Here is an 18,491-nt window from a genome sequence, read left to right on the forward strand (position 1 = left end):
AATGACCTAAACTGCATGGAGGTCCTTTTGTCTGTCTATCTATCTATAGCCAGATGCCCTAATCCTATAAAGGTTGGTCACAAACAAATCACCTTCATGTCACCCTGTCCCCTGCCATTTTGATGCCCTCCTTCCAACTTATACCCCCCACTCTCATATATCTCTCCACAAACTTCCATTTTAGGTAAGAAGGAATGTTGCCTCCTTTGCATTATTTTACAGATACTTTATGACAAATGTTCAGATGAAGTTGCATCCATTGTGCCACCTTTCCATGCCTTCTGCTGCACTATATGGGCATCTGGCAGCACTCATGACTGGACTGTCACACTGCCTTGTTGCAAAACTTCTGGCTATCAGAATTCTTTTATTGTCCGAACTGCATCTCCTTGGAACTCGCATCCCCATCGTGGTTTCCCCCCAAACTTCAACCTATGGCTGTTCAAGTCCAACTGTTACAGGTTTTTTTTATGAATGGAGGACACTTGTAATCTGGTGTTTGGATTATTTCTTTTTTAATAATTTGTTTTTCTTTCCCCTGTTCTGTTACTAACAAAAAAAAAAAAAAAAAAAAAATCCTTGGTCTCCCCCCTCCACATCACTCACACACTCACCTTGTTAATCTCACACTCCCCATCCTCTCCACATGGTCAAACCACCTCAGTGTAGTTCTCTGATGCTTTCTGTCTCACCCACATCCACACCACAACACTCCTGCACTTCCTCATATGTCAGTCTGTCTCTCCATGTAATTTCAAATGCTCCTCTCAAATAACTCATTTCCACTGTTCTCAATCTTGATTTGTGTCCATCCAACAACGTCCAAGCATTACATCCATATGTTGGAGTATCACAGTACTATCATGCAGCAATTTTTTTTTATATATCCATGCTCACTTCCCCTATTTCTTATCACTGCTGTCAGTGAGCCAACAACTTTTCTTCTGTCTTGTACCCATTCAGGCACTTCATCCTCTAAACTTCTGTCCTTACTTACACTACCTGAGTAATTAAATGCACTCATTTTCCATTTCCTCACCATCTAGCCTCACTCCATTCACTGACTTCATTTTTCTCGAAGACCACAACTTTACTCTTCCTTACATTCACCTTTAGATTCCATTTCTTACATATTCTCCCAAACTCATCCACCAAGTCTTGCAATTCCCCTTCGTCTTCACTTAACAGCACAGTATCACCTGCAAACATCAGAACAGGAGATTTACAATCGTAGCCTCTCTCATTAGGACCACTCCAGCATCCACTGCCCTACCTTGTATCTCTTTTATAACTCCATCCATGCACAAATTGAACAGTCATGAAGACATGACACATCCCTGTTTAATTCCAACATTCAGAAAGAAAAACTCACCCAGTTCACCGTCCATATGCATTGCAGCCCTAGCACCCTCATACATACACTTCATGGCATTCACCAGCTTCCCATTTGCTCCATATATTTTTTATACTTTCCACAGTCTTTGTTCATACACTCTGTCATTTGCTTTCTCCAAAAGAGTGAAAGAAACTTTTCCACCAGACACCTGATGATGAATATCTGATCTTCACAACCTCTTCCCTTCCTGAAACCTTCCTGTTCTTCTCCAACTAATTCCTCAATTATTTACCTAACTCTGTCAATAAATATCCCACTATATACCTTTCCTATTACACTGAGAAGATAGATACCCTTATGACTACCACACACTTCTTTTTTTCCCCTTTTCCATTGTGCAGGGGAATAATTATACCAGACTTCCAATCCTCCAGGACTCTGCCTTCCTCCCAGGCCAGTCTACACTTTTTCCATACCCGTTCTACTACTATCTCTCCCTTGTGCATCAACATTTCACCACATACTTCAACATCTCCTGAGGTTCTCCCCATTTTGATATTCTTCATTGCTACCATTACTTCCATCCTACTGATCTCTTCCTCCTTTCTCATCCCCCTCCTTCTCCTAGCTGCCATTTTTCAGCCACTTATACTCTTATTACTTTTATTCTCTAAGTTTTACAATTCCTTAAAGTCTTCTCTGCATCTGCCCACTTTTCTCCCTTCACCAACAATCTGCCATTTTTAAGATCTACTCCCCTACTACCTTCTTTATTGCCCTTCTTTCCTCTCAACCTCCTTCCAGAACATTTTCTTACATTCCCTCCACATAGACTCAAATTCCTTCCAAACTCCTCATCCACTTTCTTCCTACTCTCTCGTACTTCTCATTTCACCTCTCTCTGCTTCTCCACATATAACTGTTTATTCTGTCTCTCAACTGCCATGCCTTTACTTCCCACCCACCTACCGTATGCTTTCTTCTGTGCCACAGCTTGCCTCACCTCTTCATTCCATCATGTTGTTCCTTGCACTCCGTTTTGTCTTCACTTCACCCCACAAACCGCCTCACATGCTGCATAGATTTCTTTTTGTTTCATTTATAAAGGCTCCAACATGCTTGCATGTGTTGGCCTTGGTCATTTAATGGTGGCTTTCCATGCTGCTCAGTCTCTGGCGTCCTCCCTATTAAGTCCCTTATCCATGAGGTCACGCTTTATGACCTCATCCCAGGTCTCTTTCGTTTTGCCTCTCACAGCCTTACCCCCAACGTTCACACTTCTCTCTTTCTGCACCCATTTGTCTTCCTCCATCCTCTCCACATACCCAGACCATCTCAATCTACCCCTCCTCATCACAAAACCAGTACACTCCAATCCCATCCTTCTTCTTAACTCTGTAATCATAAACCTTCATTGGTATTGTTTTGCTGCTTTGATCAGATATTTTCATTGGTTACACAGACATTTTTATGAATTCCTGTATTCTCACAATATTCACAGGGAAGTTGGTGGACTATGTCGTACATGAGCGCATCACTGTGAATTGGTCTGCTCGTGGAACACTAGTCTGGACCCATGGCCGAAAGACTCTTCACCAGCTAGATCGTAACCAGCCTGCTTACACCCACCTCAGTGATACACTCTCTTCTATCATCACTCGTGCCCGATCAAGATATGGATTATATGTAAGAGCTGTACTACTTTGTACAGTACTGTACTGTGCTGTATTGTAGACACCCAACATGTGGCTCTGTTGGAGAAATTACTTTTCTCCATGTTGTGATTTTATAATTTCCATTCAGTCTGATTGATTCCTCCTTTTTTGCCCAATCAAGAGTGTAAGGGCCCAGGGCTAGGCTGCACAATCCAGACATTTACTGTGAGAGTTTGACTGGTAACTTATCCCTGATTGCAAATCTCTGAACTGTAAACCTTCTTATTATACTTTGGATACTTATAAGAAAAATGCACAGAACAGATGTGTACTGTATCAATATCATTAATGCTCCTATAAGAAAATGCTAAATACTTGGACTCATACAGAGTTACATGCATCTTGCACTGTACTCTGAAATATTATCAGATAAAAGACGTGGATACTGTGACCACCATATAAGTGTAAATATTACTGAATACTCTCATTACTTAATGATGCAGAATTTGAGAGATGCATAGAACCACAGTTTTACTCACTTCATTATTACTGCAACATTCGTGGCCTTTCCTCTAACTTCCTCTGTGTTGAGCACCACCTCTCTTCCCCTAAACATCACCTTCTCTTTCTCATTGAGACTCAGCTGTCTGAGGCAACTGATAGCAAACCCTTCTCTGTAGCATCCAGCTTTCTTTATATTCACTTCAAAGCCAAAGATGGCTGTTGTTTTATGTATGCAGCAAACTTGCTGTCATGTTCCAGAACTTGAATCTTCTGAACTCTCTGCTGTCTGGCTTTGACTGTCCTGTCATTCTCTGACTAAATTTGTCTGTGCTGTGTACCTATCCCCTAATTCTTCTGACTGAAAAATTCTGTGACTGTCTTACTTCTAAGCTGGAACACATCCTATCAGTTTTTCCACACACTGAAACACCTGGCAAACAAGCCTATGTCTTTTTTATTCTTACTAACCTAGAGCAGTTTGTACACACCCAACCCATGTCCCTGATTGCCTTGGAAAGAGTTTCAACATATTTGTCCTTTTCCTTACAACTAATCCTTCTGCTTATGCTGTTAATCTTTTCTCTCAATTGGGCACCTCTGATCACAGTCTTATCACCTTAACCTATCCTATTATTTAGCAATTACAAGAATAAAGCAATTGGGCACCTCCAATCACAGTCTTATCACCTTAACCTATCCTATCATTTAGCAATTACAAGAATAAAGCAATTGGGCACCTCCAATCACAGTCTTATCACCTTAACCTATCCTATCATTTAGGAGTTACAAGAATAAAGCAGATTTTTTTTTTTTTTTTCATATTTAAGGGTTAATCGCTTTTGAAGCCTCGTAGAAAAATATTTATTGGAAAATGAAACATTTAAAATATTTTCTAATTAGGTGGACAGCTTGGCAGCAAATGGAGAAGTAACAGATGATCTTTCCCTGCGCAACCTTTGGACGTGGCTGGACAATGCCCGCACCCTAGCAGCTGCTGGTACCTTCAGGCTGCCAGGAGGAGTGCCATACAAATACCAGGGAGTCTGGTGAGGCATACACTTGCAGTTATTTACTTAATGAAAATTTGTTGTCAATAGGTCTGCAGGAAAGCTTACAAGAGATTTTTCAGTTTATCAAGCACTTTAAACCTCTTCAGTCCAAGGGCATAGTTTGTATGTGAACAGTTGTTCAATATTTATTTCATGATACCACTAGGCAATATATCCAAAGTAGGAAAGACTTTTGGATTGGAGGGGTTAGTTTTAGCCTTCATTAACCTGTTCACTTCTAGAGCTGTTTCCTAAGTTGCCTAAAATCATCTCTTTAGTAGCCACAATAAAAATGTTGGGAGTGTAGGGGTTGATTATCTGTACAACTGTTGGGTTTTATATAAGAACTTTTCAAGCAAACATTTGCTAGTTCTTCCTCTATCAGGTTTTTTCTTGTTTTCTGGACTGTACCTCATCACATTGTCAGATGGGGGGAAAAAAAAAAGGTCTGGATGATGATGATGATGATGATGATGACGACGACAACTTTTCAAATAATCAATGGTGGTAGGTGGTGGCGGATATCGTCCACTCACTTGATGTAGCGCTGTCTACTTCTTCCATAACCTTTATCATTCAGTCTCTGTGTTTACCTCCTCTCTTCCTACTTCCCTCATCTTCCTGTTTTTTTTTTTTTTTTTTTTTTTTTTTTTTTTTTTTTTTTCCACATCAGGTGGCTGTACACTGAGTAACAAGCCTAATGGTTTCCTGTAACCCAGGTAACCATTTACAGTGCTGGTTGGTAACCATATCACCAGATAATGGGATGATTTGGTGCCTGTTATGGAGCCCCTGTTAATTGAGTGAAGTGATTCAAGCACGGCATCCATCCAGAAACCAAACTATCTACACTTTTCCCCACACCTTACTTTTCAGGGGCACTCTCAGCAGCAAAGGAACATCAGTTCATTACATGGGACGGTGCTGCAGGGGCAGTTGCATGCCTGTGGTTGATGGGTCTACTTGGCCAGGCAGATCTTTCAGTATACTTGTAATCATGGCACCACTAAGATTAAAGCCCTTCAGTCTGAGTACATAATTTTTATGCACTTCTGACTGATGCTAGACATTGTTAGTCAGGTTAGGTGAGACATCATCAGATTGTGGAGTTAGAAAGATTTTCAGTAACCTTTTCAGTCTGAGGATTCATCAGCTTGTAAACCTTCAACATGTTTGCATACATTGGCATTGGTCATGTAATGGCAGCTGTCAACACTGCTTGATCTCTAGCAGCCTTTCTCTTCAGTCCCTTATCCTTGAGGTCACATCCCATAACCTTTTCCTAGGTCTTGTTTGACCTCCCTCTTGCAGCTTTATCCTCATTGTTCATACCTCTCATCCTCAGCATCCAGTTGCCACCCTGCATCCTCCCCATGTGCCCAAACCATCTCAGTCAATCCCTCCTCATCACAACACTAGCATATTCAAGTCCCATCCTTCCTCTTAGCTCTTTGCTTGCACTCTTAACTGTTCCCCCAAAGGCCTTTCATTCAAGGACACATAACCCATCCATCTGATCATTATCATTCCTGTATGTTTGAACCTACAATTATCTGCCTTCTTTACAACCCAGATGTCACTACCATACATCATTACACTTCTAACACATGCTGTATACAGAAGCCACTGTGCACAGAGGGAGAGTTCTCTTAGTATCAGGAGAGGCAGCAGCTCCTTGAACTTTTCCAACCACTCCTTTCCATTGCTACCAAGCTAGCTCCTGCACCACCTTCAGCACATTTCGTTCCTTAAATATCCATTGTTCCATGCACTCAAGGGAGTTTCTCACAGGAGTAATACTTTCCTGTCTCACTGCCTCTGCATGCTCTCCTCTACACACCACATGCTCAAAATCAGCGTTATTTTGCAGCCTACTTCTGTGTGTTATTTTATTCTTGCTACCCCTAGATGAGTATGTTCAGCGTAGGTGAGGAGTCTGTAGACTTTCAAGGTTAAATGGCGATGTGAGGAATTATTCTGGACCCTAAAAGCTTTATGGAGCGTTCATTACTTCTTGCTCTGAGTTGCCTCCTTTTTTGTTTGTTTGCTTTATAAAGGACAACTTTTGTAGGCTTCCAGCCTTTGGTTCTTTGCTTTTGCATTAAAAATGGAAACTCTGCACGCCACTAATGGAGAATTAGCTAAACACAATAGGCAACAAATAAGTTGGAATGAAGAGATGTTAAAGTTAATGGAGTACATTATGGTGTGTAGAATAAACAGGTCATATCAGTAGTGCTGGCAGTTTACAAACTTTCACATCAGTGTTCTGTATTATTGCATTTGTTAAGTTTTGCATTTTGTGGCATGCTGTAGTGTGCATCAGACTTTAAAGATGTGTATATGTAATGAAAATGAACTGTTCAAAATAAATGCCTTATTTCTGCAGGACCTTGATGACAAATGGCAATCTGTCTTCGGATATAATAAATAGGCCATGGATTGGGCAAGATGGACAAAAACAGGTCTATGCCAAGGTGTTCAGGTGAGCAAACCTAACTTTTCCTCACTCCAGTCATTGTTCTCCTTTTTTATGCTTACATTGTTAACTACCTGTATGTATTCCACCATTAGTTCTAGATACTGGAGGTTCTAGAGTACTGTTGATTACCTGGTAATTCCTTCCACTTTGTAAGAGATGACTAAAAGAGGTGGAAATGAGGGATTGGTTGGCCTCCTCCCATTAAATGGCATAAGGATTTGGTGACCATTTATTAGCATTTATCTTTGCAAGAAGTCATACTTTCTGTGACAAGGAAGAGGTGAGATTACCCTTAGACTTCTCTTCTCTGATTTGTGTTTCCAGAGATATGAAGTTTCATATTTAATCTTCTAATCCATGTGGATGTAGAAATTGGTATCAGTGATGGCTGTACAGTAATCATCATCATCATCATCATCATGCAGACCTCCCTTCCCACCTTAGGACAGGGTGAGGAGTAGCAATGTCCAGACAGCCTAAGTTTGCACAGTTCATTGGGCCATGCTTCCATTCACTTATCATTCAAGCACACAGAATCCTGGCCTTATCAGATGGACCAAAAAAATTTCACCACATTCTGTAGCTTCAGATATAGCTGTCTGATAGAGCCAATCTGAACGCTGTCACATTTAAAAGGGGTGCCAAATCCCTGGTTATGTGCTTCTCAGCACAAAATTCATCTAGTCCCCTCAGTCTCTTGTCAGTCCCCTAGCCTCACCAACCTCCATATCTCTCATCCTCACACACTCATCCACCATATCCCTCTACCTTTTTCTTTGCCTGCCTCGCCTCCTCCCTCCTTCAGACTCACTCAGATATATCATTTTCACCACTCTGTTGTCATCCATTCTCTCCACGTGACCAAACCTTCTCAGTACACTCTCTTCGATTCAGGTGTCCACAGACTTCCTCATTCCTCATCTATCACGAATCACATTATTCTGTATCCCGTCCACTCTCAGTACTTCACATACATTCCTCAGCAGTCCCATCTCTACTGCTCTTACTCTTGACTTTTCATTTTCATGCCACACCATAGTCTCACATCCATATGTTAAAGTTGGCACTAACACTCCATCATGTAAGCCTGGCACAGCTGCAACACCCAAGCTTCTGTTTTTATCAAGGCCTTCATAGCACCAGCTGCTTTCGTTCCATGTGTCATTCTACTTTCCACTTCTTTTGCATATTTTCCTCTCTTTTCTGTCTTTGTACCCAGGTATTTGAACTCCTTCACCAATTCCAGTCTCTCTCCATTCACTGTAACATCACACATGGAGTCACCTTCTCTCCTAGTAACCATCACTTTACTCTTTTCTACATTTACTCTCAAAGCACGACATTCACAGACATCTACAAAACTCTGCACTAGTCTACCAGGCTCTTGTCCGGTATTTGCAAGTAGCAGTGTATCATCAGCATACAACAAATCTGAGGTATTCCATCCATCACCATTCATTACCAACGCCATCCCTTTCTCCATTACTCGTGCTTTTACTTCTCTCATTGCCCCATCCATGTATATATTGAACAGCCATGGGGACATCACAACCTTTTTGCACGCTCACATTGATCGTGAACCATTCACTTTGATGCCCATTTACCCTTTCACATGCCGCACTACGATCATAAAAACTCATGACTGCATGTATACTGTACATGCACAAAATGTCTGTCTGCTTTGTTGTATGCCTTTTCCAGATCCATAAATGCCCCTTATAGTCTTTCTCACATGCCTTCTTCACTAGTTTTCTTACAGGAAATATTTGATCCACACATCCTCTGCTGCTCCTAAAGCCACCCTGTTTGTCACTCACCAGGACTTCTGATTTCTCTCTTACATTCTCTGTAATAATTCTTTGATATACCTTCCCTACCACACTCCCTAGACTTATGCCATGATAATTCTTGCACTCACTTCGCTCACCTCAGTTTTTGTACAAGGGTACAATCACAGCCTTTTTCCACTCTGCTGGCACAGTTTCACTCATCCAAGCCTTCTTGCACATCTCCAACAAGCACTTCATTCTGCTTTCTCCACTACACTTAATCATCTCTGCATACACCTCATCAACCCCAGCTGCTTTCCCATTTTTCAGCCGCTTCATAGTGTTCTTCACCTCTTTGAGTGTCATGTTTCCTGGCACTGCATTCCCTCCCTGTATAGTAATCCATGCTTATCCATCATAATTCAGGCAAGACCCTGTCAAGTAATGGATTTTGATGGATAGTGCCATACTACCCCTCTTAACCCCTTTGCAGGTTATATGACTTCAGTAAAACCCTATACATGGGATGTATAACTGAAAGTAGAAAAAACAGCCTCAGAGTTTTCCAGATAAAAATTCATGGTAGAGTATATTATGCAGTATTACTGGACTTTACAAACAATATACTGTATGTACAGAATTCATGCTGATAAAAATAGACATGTGATAATGTAAGTAAAGACATGCAGTACACTACACATTACAGTATTTTACTGTAAAGTATACAGGTACATTATATGCATCATACAGTAGAATAAGATTTTGTTGATTATTCCTGTGTGGTTACTGGTTAGTGGCATAGAGGAGATGATTTTATATCTCCTCTGCCTCAGTGTTGACTCGGGATGTAGGGGTGGGTGCTGGTGATGGAGCAAGCAACATAGGCTCCTGTAAAAGCCCTGGTATGGCAACAAATGCCACAAACTCCATGACACACTTAAAATGCACCTAGACTGGATGGCTTACTTTCTGTGACTGAAATGGAGCAGGCAGCAACTCCTGTTTTGGCAGGCCTTGTCAGTGATATGAGAGTGCTGTGGGGAGTGACAGGAAGTTTGAAAATTTTGGTTTCCATACACGCTGCCAGTTAATGCTGTCAAAAAACAGTTATTGCGTTAACTCTGTAAGATTTTTTGCTTGTTGGATAATGACATGACAGGTAATGCACCATCAGATGAACAGGAGATTACTATATTGTACTTTATACCTAAGCAAATATAACATCATTATGTTAATTCCGTATGAATTTGTGCAGGAGTGAGGAGCGTAGTCGAGCACTGGAGCTGTGTTCATGGGGGTTTGACGATGAAAGTGTGCTTACTAGCTTCCTCACTCAGCTAGAAGCTGCTGGTAACCACACACGTGCAGCAGCAGTTGCAGTCTTCAACCAGCGCATCCGTCTTGCTATTCATATACTCCAAAGGGGTGCAGTTACCAGGAGGCTCCCTGCACTCAACTCCACTGCCATGGCTTTAGCAGGTATTCATTGTGATGTTTGACAGATGAGGGAGATCTTCCTTTTTTGCAGCAACTCTAGGAACATGATTTCTGACTCCTCCCTCATATAATTTCATTCATCCATCCATCCATCATCCAATCCTATGTTGCCCCATGAGGAGTGTAGGAGCCCAGGGCCGGGCAGTTGGTCCTGACATTTAAGATGAGAGTGACCAGCCTCACTCATCCCTGAGTGGCATTGCCTGAGCAATCAACCCCAACCATCCCTTGGATATAAACCTTCACCGGCTCAATCCGATTGGAGCGCAATAATTACCCGCTAAACCACCAGACGCCAAAATTTGGTTATATGGTTACCACCCAGCATAGTAAATGGTTCGCTGGTGTACAGGAAACCATTTATTCTTGTCATTCATTGTAGAGTCACCCACAGGCAGAAGGAAGAGGAAATAATGAAGGAAAGAAAGACAGAAGAGGGAATGTAATGTCACCCGTAGGCAGAAGGACAAGGAAAGAGTGAAGGAAAGAAAGACAGAAGAGGATAGAAGGAAAGAAGGATGGAGGAGAGGAAAGGGCAGACATCTGACAGCAGCACTACATTGAGTGAGTGGATGGTGAGTGCCCCCACCTACCACAAATATATTTTCATAAAGATATTTTATTTCTCCTGCATATTTCCACCCTCTCCATTTCACTCCAGTCCATGTTTCTGAATGAGGAGTCAAAATCCGCTCTCTCATAGTTATGTCTGTTTTGTCAATATGTCTCTTCTCTTTCTCCCGTGTCCCCTCCCAATACCTCCATCTTCATAATCAGGTGGTTGCTGTTTCTTAGGGGGTAATGGTACTGTAATTTCTGTATATCATTACAGTTTCTTGTAAAAATCAGATCCAGTCATGGTGGTGCATCCTCTCCCCTAATTCTTGTATTTTCTTTAATCAACTGTATTAACATATTTTCCTTTATCAGCTCCATCAGTCTATACCCCCAGGTTTCCACATTGTTCCCTGCATTAGTTCCTTCCCAATCGACCTCTCTGCAATCAAAATCACCCATTAGTAGCAATATATTTCTCTGTTCAGGTATCTTCCATAGCATATCTGGAGACTCATCAGCTGTTCATACTCATCCCTGTTCTGTTCTCTGGTCCATGTTGGTATGTACGTTACTACTATGTCTAGCTTTTCTTCATGTTCTTCCACATTTCCATTCCCAGTATTTCCACTTTCGTGTTTTCTTAATGTACCCTCTTTGCATTTACGTTTTTATCAGTCATAATCATCACTCCTCCTCCAGACTTTCCTTCTCTGTCTTTCCTCCACACATTATAATCTTTCCAACCAAGCACAATTACACCAAATTCACTGTCTAATTTAGTTTCACAAAGATATACCACTTCTGGCATCTTTTCCCTAATGCAGTCACCAAGTTCTAGTTTCTTCATTGTCAAATCATCCTTATTTGTATACATTACCTTTATCATATGAGCTTGAGTCTTCCCAATCACTTCCTTATTTGCTCTAACTTTACTTAGGCCTACCAAATCATTTTTTACTATATGTGGAAAGCTGTGCTTGTGAGGTAGAATCTGAATACTGTATGTGGTCTTGAATGATAAGTGGATGAGTGTGGCCCAGTTAATTGAGTATGTAGTTAGTTCTCCCACTACAGTACCATGTTTTTTTTCTTTTTCCACACTTTCTTGACACTTCTTCATCCCACCTGTGAGTAGGAAAGACTCAGGAACTTGGGATGATGTTGAATGATGATGATGATGATGATGATGATGATGATGATGATGACAAAGGTGAATGGATAATGTAAATCAGGATAAAAATAGTGAACAGTACACATAATTCCATTGCTTGCCCACTAGCTATGTATTTTTGGGGGGCAAGCTCAAGAATTTGTTTCATATCATAGTTCAGCAATTTAGAGAATGAGATTACTTAATAGCATGTTGCATAGTTGCATTTCACATTCACCCCCCCCCCTCCTTTTCATTTTACTAGGTTTTACAGAGGAGCGTAAAGGTTTATGGCGCGAGACTTGTACCAACCTCCGGTCCCAGTTGACAGACCCGTACCTTCGTGCTATGTTTGCCTTCCTCACTGATGATGCTGACTCCTATGACCCTGTACTGGTGAGCAGTACAAACTGTTTTTCTTTTTTGATGGAAGAGTTTTGTTATTTGGGAGACATGTTATGTGCTGGAGGTGGGGCTGGAGCAAACTCTGTGGGAAAATGAGGAGTTGTTGGAAGAAGTTCAGGAAGCTGTTGCCTCTCCTAACATTGAGAGGGCTCTCCCACTGTGCTAAGGGATCTTTGTATGCAGCATGTGTTAGGAGTGTAATGCTGTATGGTACTGAGACCTGGGCAGTAAAGGAAGAGGATATTTGCAGGCTCAAACATACAGAAATGACAGTGATTAGGTGGATATGCAGTGCATCACTGAGTGTGAGGCCTGGGGGGCTAGGTTTATGATGGAAGAGTTGGGGGGTAGGATGGGACTGGAGTATATTGGTGTTGTGATGAGGAGAGGTAGATTGAGATGGTTTGGGCATGTGGAGAGGATGGGGGATGATATAGTTGGGTGTAGAAAGTGAGAAGTGTTAATGTTGGGGGTGGGGTTGTGAGAGGTAGACTGAAAAAGACCTGTGGCAAGGTCATTGAGTGTAACCTCAGGGATAAGGGACTGAATAGGAAAGCTGCCAGAGATCGAGCTGCATGGAAATCCACCGTTAGGTGACCAAGGTTGATGCATGCCAGCATGTTGGAGCTTTCAGAAGTGAAACAAAAGGAACGAAATGATTTTCATCCTTTCAACATTTTTCCCCTTTTAACAATTGTGTTGTGTGTTGGTGGATGGGGGCACCCATCATACTCCAGGGTGACTCTACACTGAGTGACAAGCCAAATTATTTCCTCTGTCAGAAAATCATGTAATACACTGGGTGATAACCATATAACCAACCCATGCATGTTCCCCACATGTCAGCAAGTGGGTTGGCAGAGGGTTAGTACCCCTCCCCAGAAAACAACTAACTAAAAAGACAAACATAATGCCTCAGATCCAGATGGACCCACAGGTGACGACCAAGCACCGAACAGAGGACACGATGAGGATGGCAGCACGGAATGTGAGGGACATGGATGATAAAGTGAAAGAGAGAGATTGTCTAGGTGACCAAGGATGCAAAAGTGGGCATATGTGGATGGACAGAGACCAAATGGAGAGGCGAATGATAAGGTGAAAGAGAAATTGTCTAGGTGACCAAGAATGCAAAAGTGGGCATATGTGGATGGACAGAGACCAAATGGAGAGGTGAGAGTGTGATGGAGTGGGAGTATGAATTGGGTATTATGTGTGAGAGTAGATGAGAATGAGAGGGCAAAAAAAGAAATGTGTAGTGTTGTGTGCAAGAGATGAAAAGGGATTATAAGAGTATGGATCAGTTGATTCACAGAATGTGCGGGCAAGATTGAAAGTAGGAGTACAGGCATGGGCTATTGCGTGTGTATATGCACTGACAGAAGGCCATGCAAGTAGGGTGAAAGAAGAGTTCTGGGCAAATGTGGAAGCATGCATGGAAAAGTTTGAGAGGGGTGAGAGAGCATTTTTTATTGGAGATGTGGTTGAAAAAGTAGGGAATGTAAAGGTGGATGGAGTAGTTGGTGAGTGGGGTGTGCCTGCAGAAGTGGATGAGAATGGTAGTGCTCTGGTGGATATATGTGTGGGTAGGGGTTTGGTGATAGACAGTACCCTCTTTAGGCACAAAATGATCCACAGTTGTACCTGGCGAGTAATGAGAAGGGTGAGTGGTGAGCTGAATGAACGGAATGCAATGATTGATTATGTGTGTGTGGGTGAGAGAACAAGAAGATATGTGCTGGATGCGAGAGCATACAGAGGTTGGAGATGTGGACTCTTTGACCACCACTTAGTTGTGATGAGTCAAGGTACTGTACAGATGTGCTGGATGAATAGAAGGAGAGAAGGGCAGCAGGAAGCAGTCTATGCAAAGAGGGTAGAAAGGTTGCAGGAGGATTTAAAAAAAAAAAAAAAGGCAGAATATAAAAGAGAAGTAGAGAACGATTGGATAGATGGGATATCTAGCAGATGGGGGAGGTTGAAGGTTCATGCGAGGTATTCACAGTAGAAATCTGTGCATCATGTGAGTTGGTGTGGTGGGTGAAGAGAAGACACCAGGGGGTGCAAGGAGCAGCTTGGTGGAATGATGAGGTGAGACAAGCTGTGGTGCAAAAGAAGAAATCATTTAGTAAGTGGATGGTAAGCAGAAGCAAGAAGGAAGGTTGCAAGATGGAATAGAGAGATATAAGTAAAGAAGAGGAGAGAGGTGAATAGATGAGTATGAGGAGAGTGGATGAGGAGCTTCGAAGGAATTAGAGTGTAAAGTGGGAGGAATGTAAAAGGTTCTGAGAATAAGACAGGATGATGAACAAGGGAGTATGGGAGTAAAAGATAAAAGTGGCAGATTGCTGGTGGAGAAAGGAAAAAAAAGTAAGCAGATGGAGAGAAGAATTTAAGGAGTTGTTAAACATAGAGAATGAAAGTAATGCAAGTATAAGTGGCTGGGAAATGAGTGGGAGAAGGAGGGAGATGAGAAGGGAGGAAGAGATCATGGAAGTAATGGAAGCAATGGAGATTGTCAGATGGGGAAAGCCCCAGGAATTGATGGAGTGTGTGGTGAAATGCTGATGCATGGGGGAGAAATAATAGTAGAATGGATATGGAAGGTGTGTAGATTGGTGTGGCAGGAAGGAAGAGTCCAAAAGGATTGGAAGTCTGTTATAATTATTCCCCTGTACAAAGGAAAAGCTGAAATTGAAGGATGTGGTAATCATATGGGCTTGTGTCTTCTTATTGTAATAGGAAAAGCATATGGTAGGTTACTTATAGCCAGAGTTAGAGAAAAAAATGAGGAATTATTTTGAAAAGAACAGGAAGGTTTTAGGGAAGAAAAAGGTTGTGTAGATCAGATATTCATCCTAAGATGTTTAGTGGAAAAGTTTCAAGAAAAGGAAAAGAAGTTATATGCAGCCTTCATGGATTTGGAGAAAGCCTATGACAGGGTGGATAGACAAGGAATGTGGACAATATTAAAAGTACAGGTATGTGGAGTAAATGAGAAGTTGTTGAGTGCCGTGAAGAGTATGTATGAAGGTGCTAGAGCTGCAGTGTGTTTTGATGGTGAACTGTGTTAATTTTTCAGTCTGAATGTTGGATTGAAACAGCAATGTGTCATGTCTCCATGGTTGTTCAATTTGTATATGGAATGTCCTTTGTTCAGTCCATGGTTGTCAACTCTTGGTTTGTCCAATTCTGAGTTACTCTATTTGTCTAATTTTTTGCAGGTACCGCACAAGTGCTTGGTAGACAGTGCAGAGTTTTGTAGATGTCTGTGAGCATTGTGCCTTGGGAGAAAATTTAGAAAAGAGTAAAATGATGGTTATTGAGAGAGAAGGTGACTCCATGTGTGGTGTTACAGTGAATGGAGAGAGACTGGAATTGTCAGGAGAGTTCAAATACCTGGGTATAATGATAGAAAAGAGAGGAAATGTGCAAAAGAAGTGGAAAGTAGAGTGACATAAGGAAGGAAAGTAGCTGGTGCTATGAAGGTCTTGATAAAAAAAACAGAGGCTTGAAGGTTGCAGTTGTGCAAGGCTTACATCAAGGAGTGTTAGTGCCAACTTGAACTTATGGATGTGAGACTGTGGTGTGGCATGAAATTGAAAAGTCAAGAGTGAGAACAGTGGAGATGGGACTGTTGATGAATGTATGTGGTATACAGATGGTGATTAGGATACAAAATAATGTGATTCATGAAAGATGTGGAGTGAGGAAATCTGTGGACACCAGAATTGATGAGAGTGTACTGAGATGTTATGGTCATGTGGAGAGCATAGATAACAATAGAGTGGTGAAAAAGGTATATCTGAGCAAATTTGAGGGAGGGAGGAGGCGAGGTAGGCCAAGAATAAGGTAGAGAGATATGGTGGATGGGTGTGTGAGGAAGAGAGGTTTGGAAGTTAGTGAGGCAAGGGGACTGACAAGAGATCAAGCTGGCTGGATGAATATTATGAGGAGAAGTGCATGATCAGGGATTTGGCATCCTTTTTAACGTGACAGGGTCCGGATTGACTCTTTTGGTATGTGAAACTGCAGAACATGGCGAATGTTTTTGGCATATCAGATAGAGCCAGGATTCTGGGGGTTTGAATGATGAGTGAATGGAAGTGTGGCCCATTGGATTGGGCAGATTTGGGCTGTCTCGACATTGGTACTCCTCACCCTGCCCTGGGGTGGGAAAGGAGGTCCGGATGATGATGATGATGATGATGATATATGTACGCATACATACATATATATATATATATATATATATATATATCTATCTATCTATATATATATATATGTATATATACACAGTAAGACCTCACTGTAACGGACTAATTGGGGCCCAAGCCATTCTGAAAAAAGCGAAATTCCGATAAAAGTGACATCCGGACTTCCCCCTGCTAATCCGGACTTTTTCCGATATATCAGACATTTGTCTGGATTGCACCATTGGTTTTCAAATTGTCTTCACTGCCATTCCAGTACTGTACTGTATTATACCTTCACTACAATAATGAAATGGTCTAACATATATAATAATACTGTACTGTACACTGATAAACATGTCTTTTATTTACCTTATTGTGGTGAACATAGCTGAAGTGGTCAGTCAGTCCGGATTGCTCCTGGCTTTATCGGACATTTTCCGATATATAGGAATTTAGTCCGGTAGTTCCTTGAGTCTGATAAAAGCGAATTCCGGTCTACTGAAGTCCGTTATATCAAGGTTTTACTGTATATACAGTATATATATATATATATATATATATATATATATATATATATATACAGTACATATATATATATATATATATATATATATATATATATATATACACAGGTATATGGAAAGCTGGTGACAGGGAGAGCTGGAGCTCCCTTTTCATCAGCTCTTGAGACTAGTTCCTGACCATCCCCCTTTGCTGAACTTTTTCAGTGTTTTAGTAACAGAGACTAGGCCAGCATACTCTCCGATACAAGTTTCTCTAACTGTCAACACCAAACTACATGCACATTACACACTACACTTCCTATTCAAAATTAAACCAAAATGGCATCACTTAACCAAGCCTCGGAGTCCCCAGAGGGGGGGACCATAAATGCCCCCACCATCCAGCCCTCTCCCGGTGATGACCCAGCGAGATATCTGGAACCACTGTCTGACTCACTTCTTCATTTCTGCAACAGTCGTGGCCTTTCCTCTAACTTTCTCTCTGCTGAGCACCACCTCTCCTCTAAAGCTTACCTTCTCTTCCTGACTGAGACTCAGCTCTCTGAAGCAGCCGATAGCAAGCCCTTCTCTGTATCCTCCTACTTTCTTTATACTCATTTAAAAGCCGGAGGTGGCTGTTGTATATATCTAGGCAATTACTTATCTTGCGCTTGTGTTCCTGAACTTGATTCTTCTGAATTCTCAACTCTCTGGCTTTGGCTTTCCTGTCGTTCTCTAACTAAATATATCTGTGCTGTTTACTTATCCCCTAATTCTACTGACTATGAAAAATTCTTTGATTATTTTACTTCTGAGATGGAACACATCCTATCCATTTCTCCTTTTTCTGAAATCTTTCAGTGTTCACAGCCACCTTTGGCTTTCCTCTCTCTTCACTGATCCACCTGGTGAACAAGCCTACGTTGTTTCTATCCTCAGTGACCTAGAGCAGCTTGTACAGCACCTTACCTGTATCCCTGACTGCCTTGGAGAGAGATCCAACTCACTGGACCTCTTCCTTACAGCTAATCCTTCTGCTTATACAGTACTCAGTTAATTTTTCCTCTCCATTGGGCTCCTCCGATCACAACCTTATCACCTAAACCTGTCCCATTACTCCAGTGTGGCCTGTGGACCCTCCAAAGAAATGTCGGTTGCAGCACTTTGGAGCTGCTGATTGGGAGGCCCTCAGGCAGTACTTCATTGTTTTTCGCTGGAATGGTTATTGCTTCCATGGCCTAGAGCCATCTGAGTGTGCCTTGTGCATTATGGAGGTTATTCTCTCAGGCATGGAAGCATACATTCCTTACTCATATCCTTTGACTAATGCAAAAAAAAATTGGTCTGGTCGCACTCGTTCTAATGCTGTCCTTCAAAAAGTAGAAGG

The 18,491-nt window shown here is 41.7% G+C and overlaps 1 protein-coding gene across 1 annotated transcript in view; it reads left to right on the forward strand.

Moving 5' to 3' along the window:
- The window catches only part of mio (GATOR complex protein mio), a 125,398-nt gene that overhangs the window by 67,827 nt on the left and 39,080 nt on the right, over positions 1 to 18,491 (forward strand). The window contains exons 9-13 of the mRNA XM_080277990.1: positions 2,838 to 3,022; positions 4,396 to 4,541; positions 6,934 to 7,029; positions 10,051 to 10,274; positions 12,266 to 12,396. Of these exons, the coding sequence (XP_080134116.1) occupies positions 2,838 to 3,022; positions 4,396 to 4,541; positions 6,934 to 7,029; positions 10,051 to 10,274; positions 12,266 to 12,396 (782 nt within the window). The remainder of the gene's footprint in view (positions 1 to 2,837; positions 3,023 to 4,395; positions 4,542 to 6,933; positions 7,030 to 10,050; positions 10,275 to 12,265; positions 12,397 to 18,491) is intronic.

Source organism: Coenobita brevimanus, chromosome 71 (genome assembly GCF_032717465.1).
Source record: "Coenobita brevimanus isolate Jiangsu-jjx chromosome 71, ASM3271746v2, whole genome shotgun sequence".
Taxonomy (NCBI): domain Eukaryota; kingdom Metazoa; phylum Arthropoda; class Malacostraca; order Decapoda; family Coenobitidae; genus Coenobita; species Coenobita brevimanus.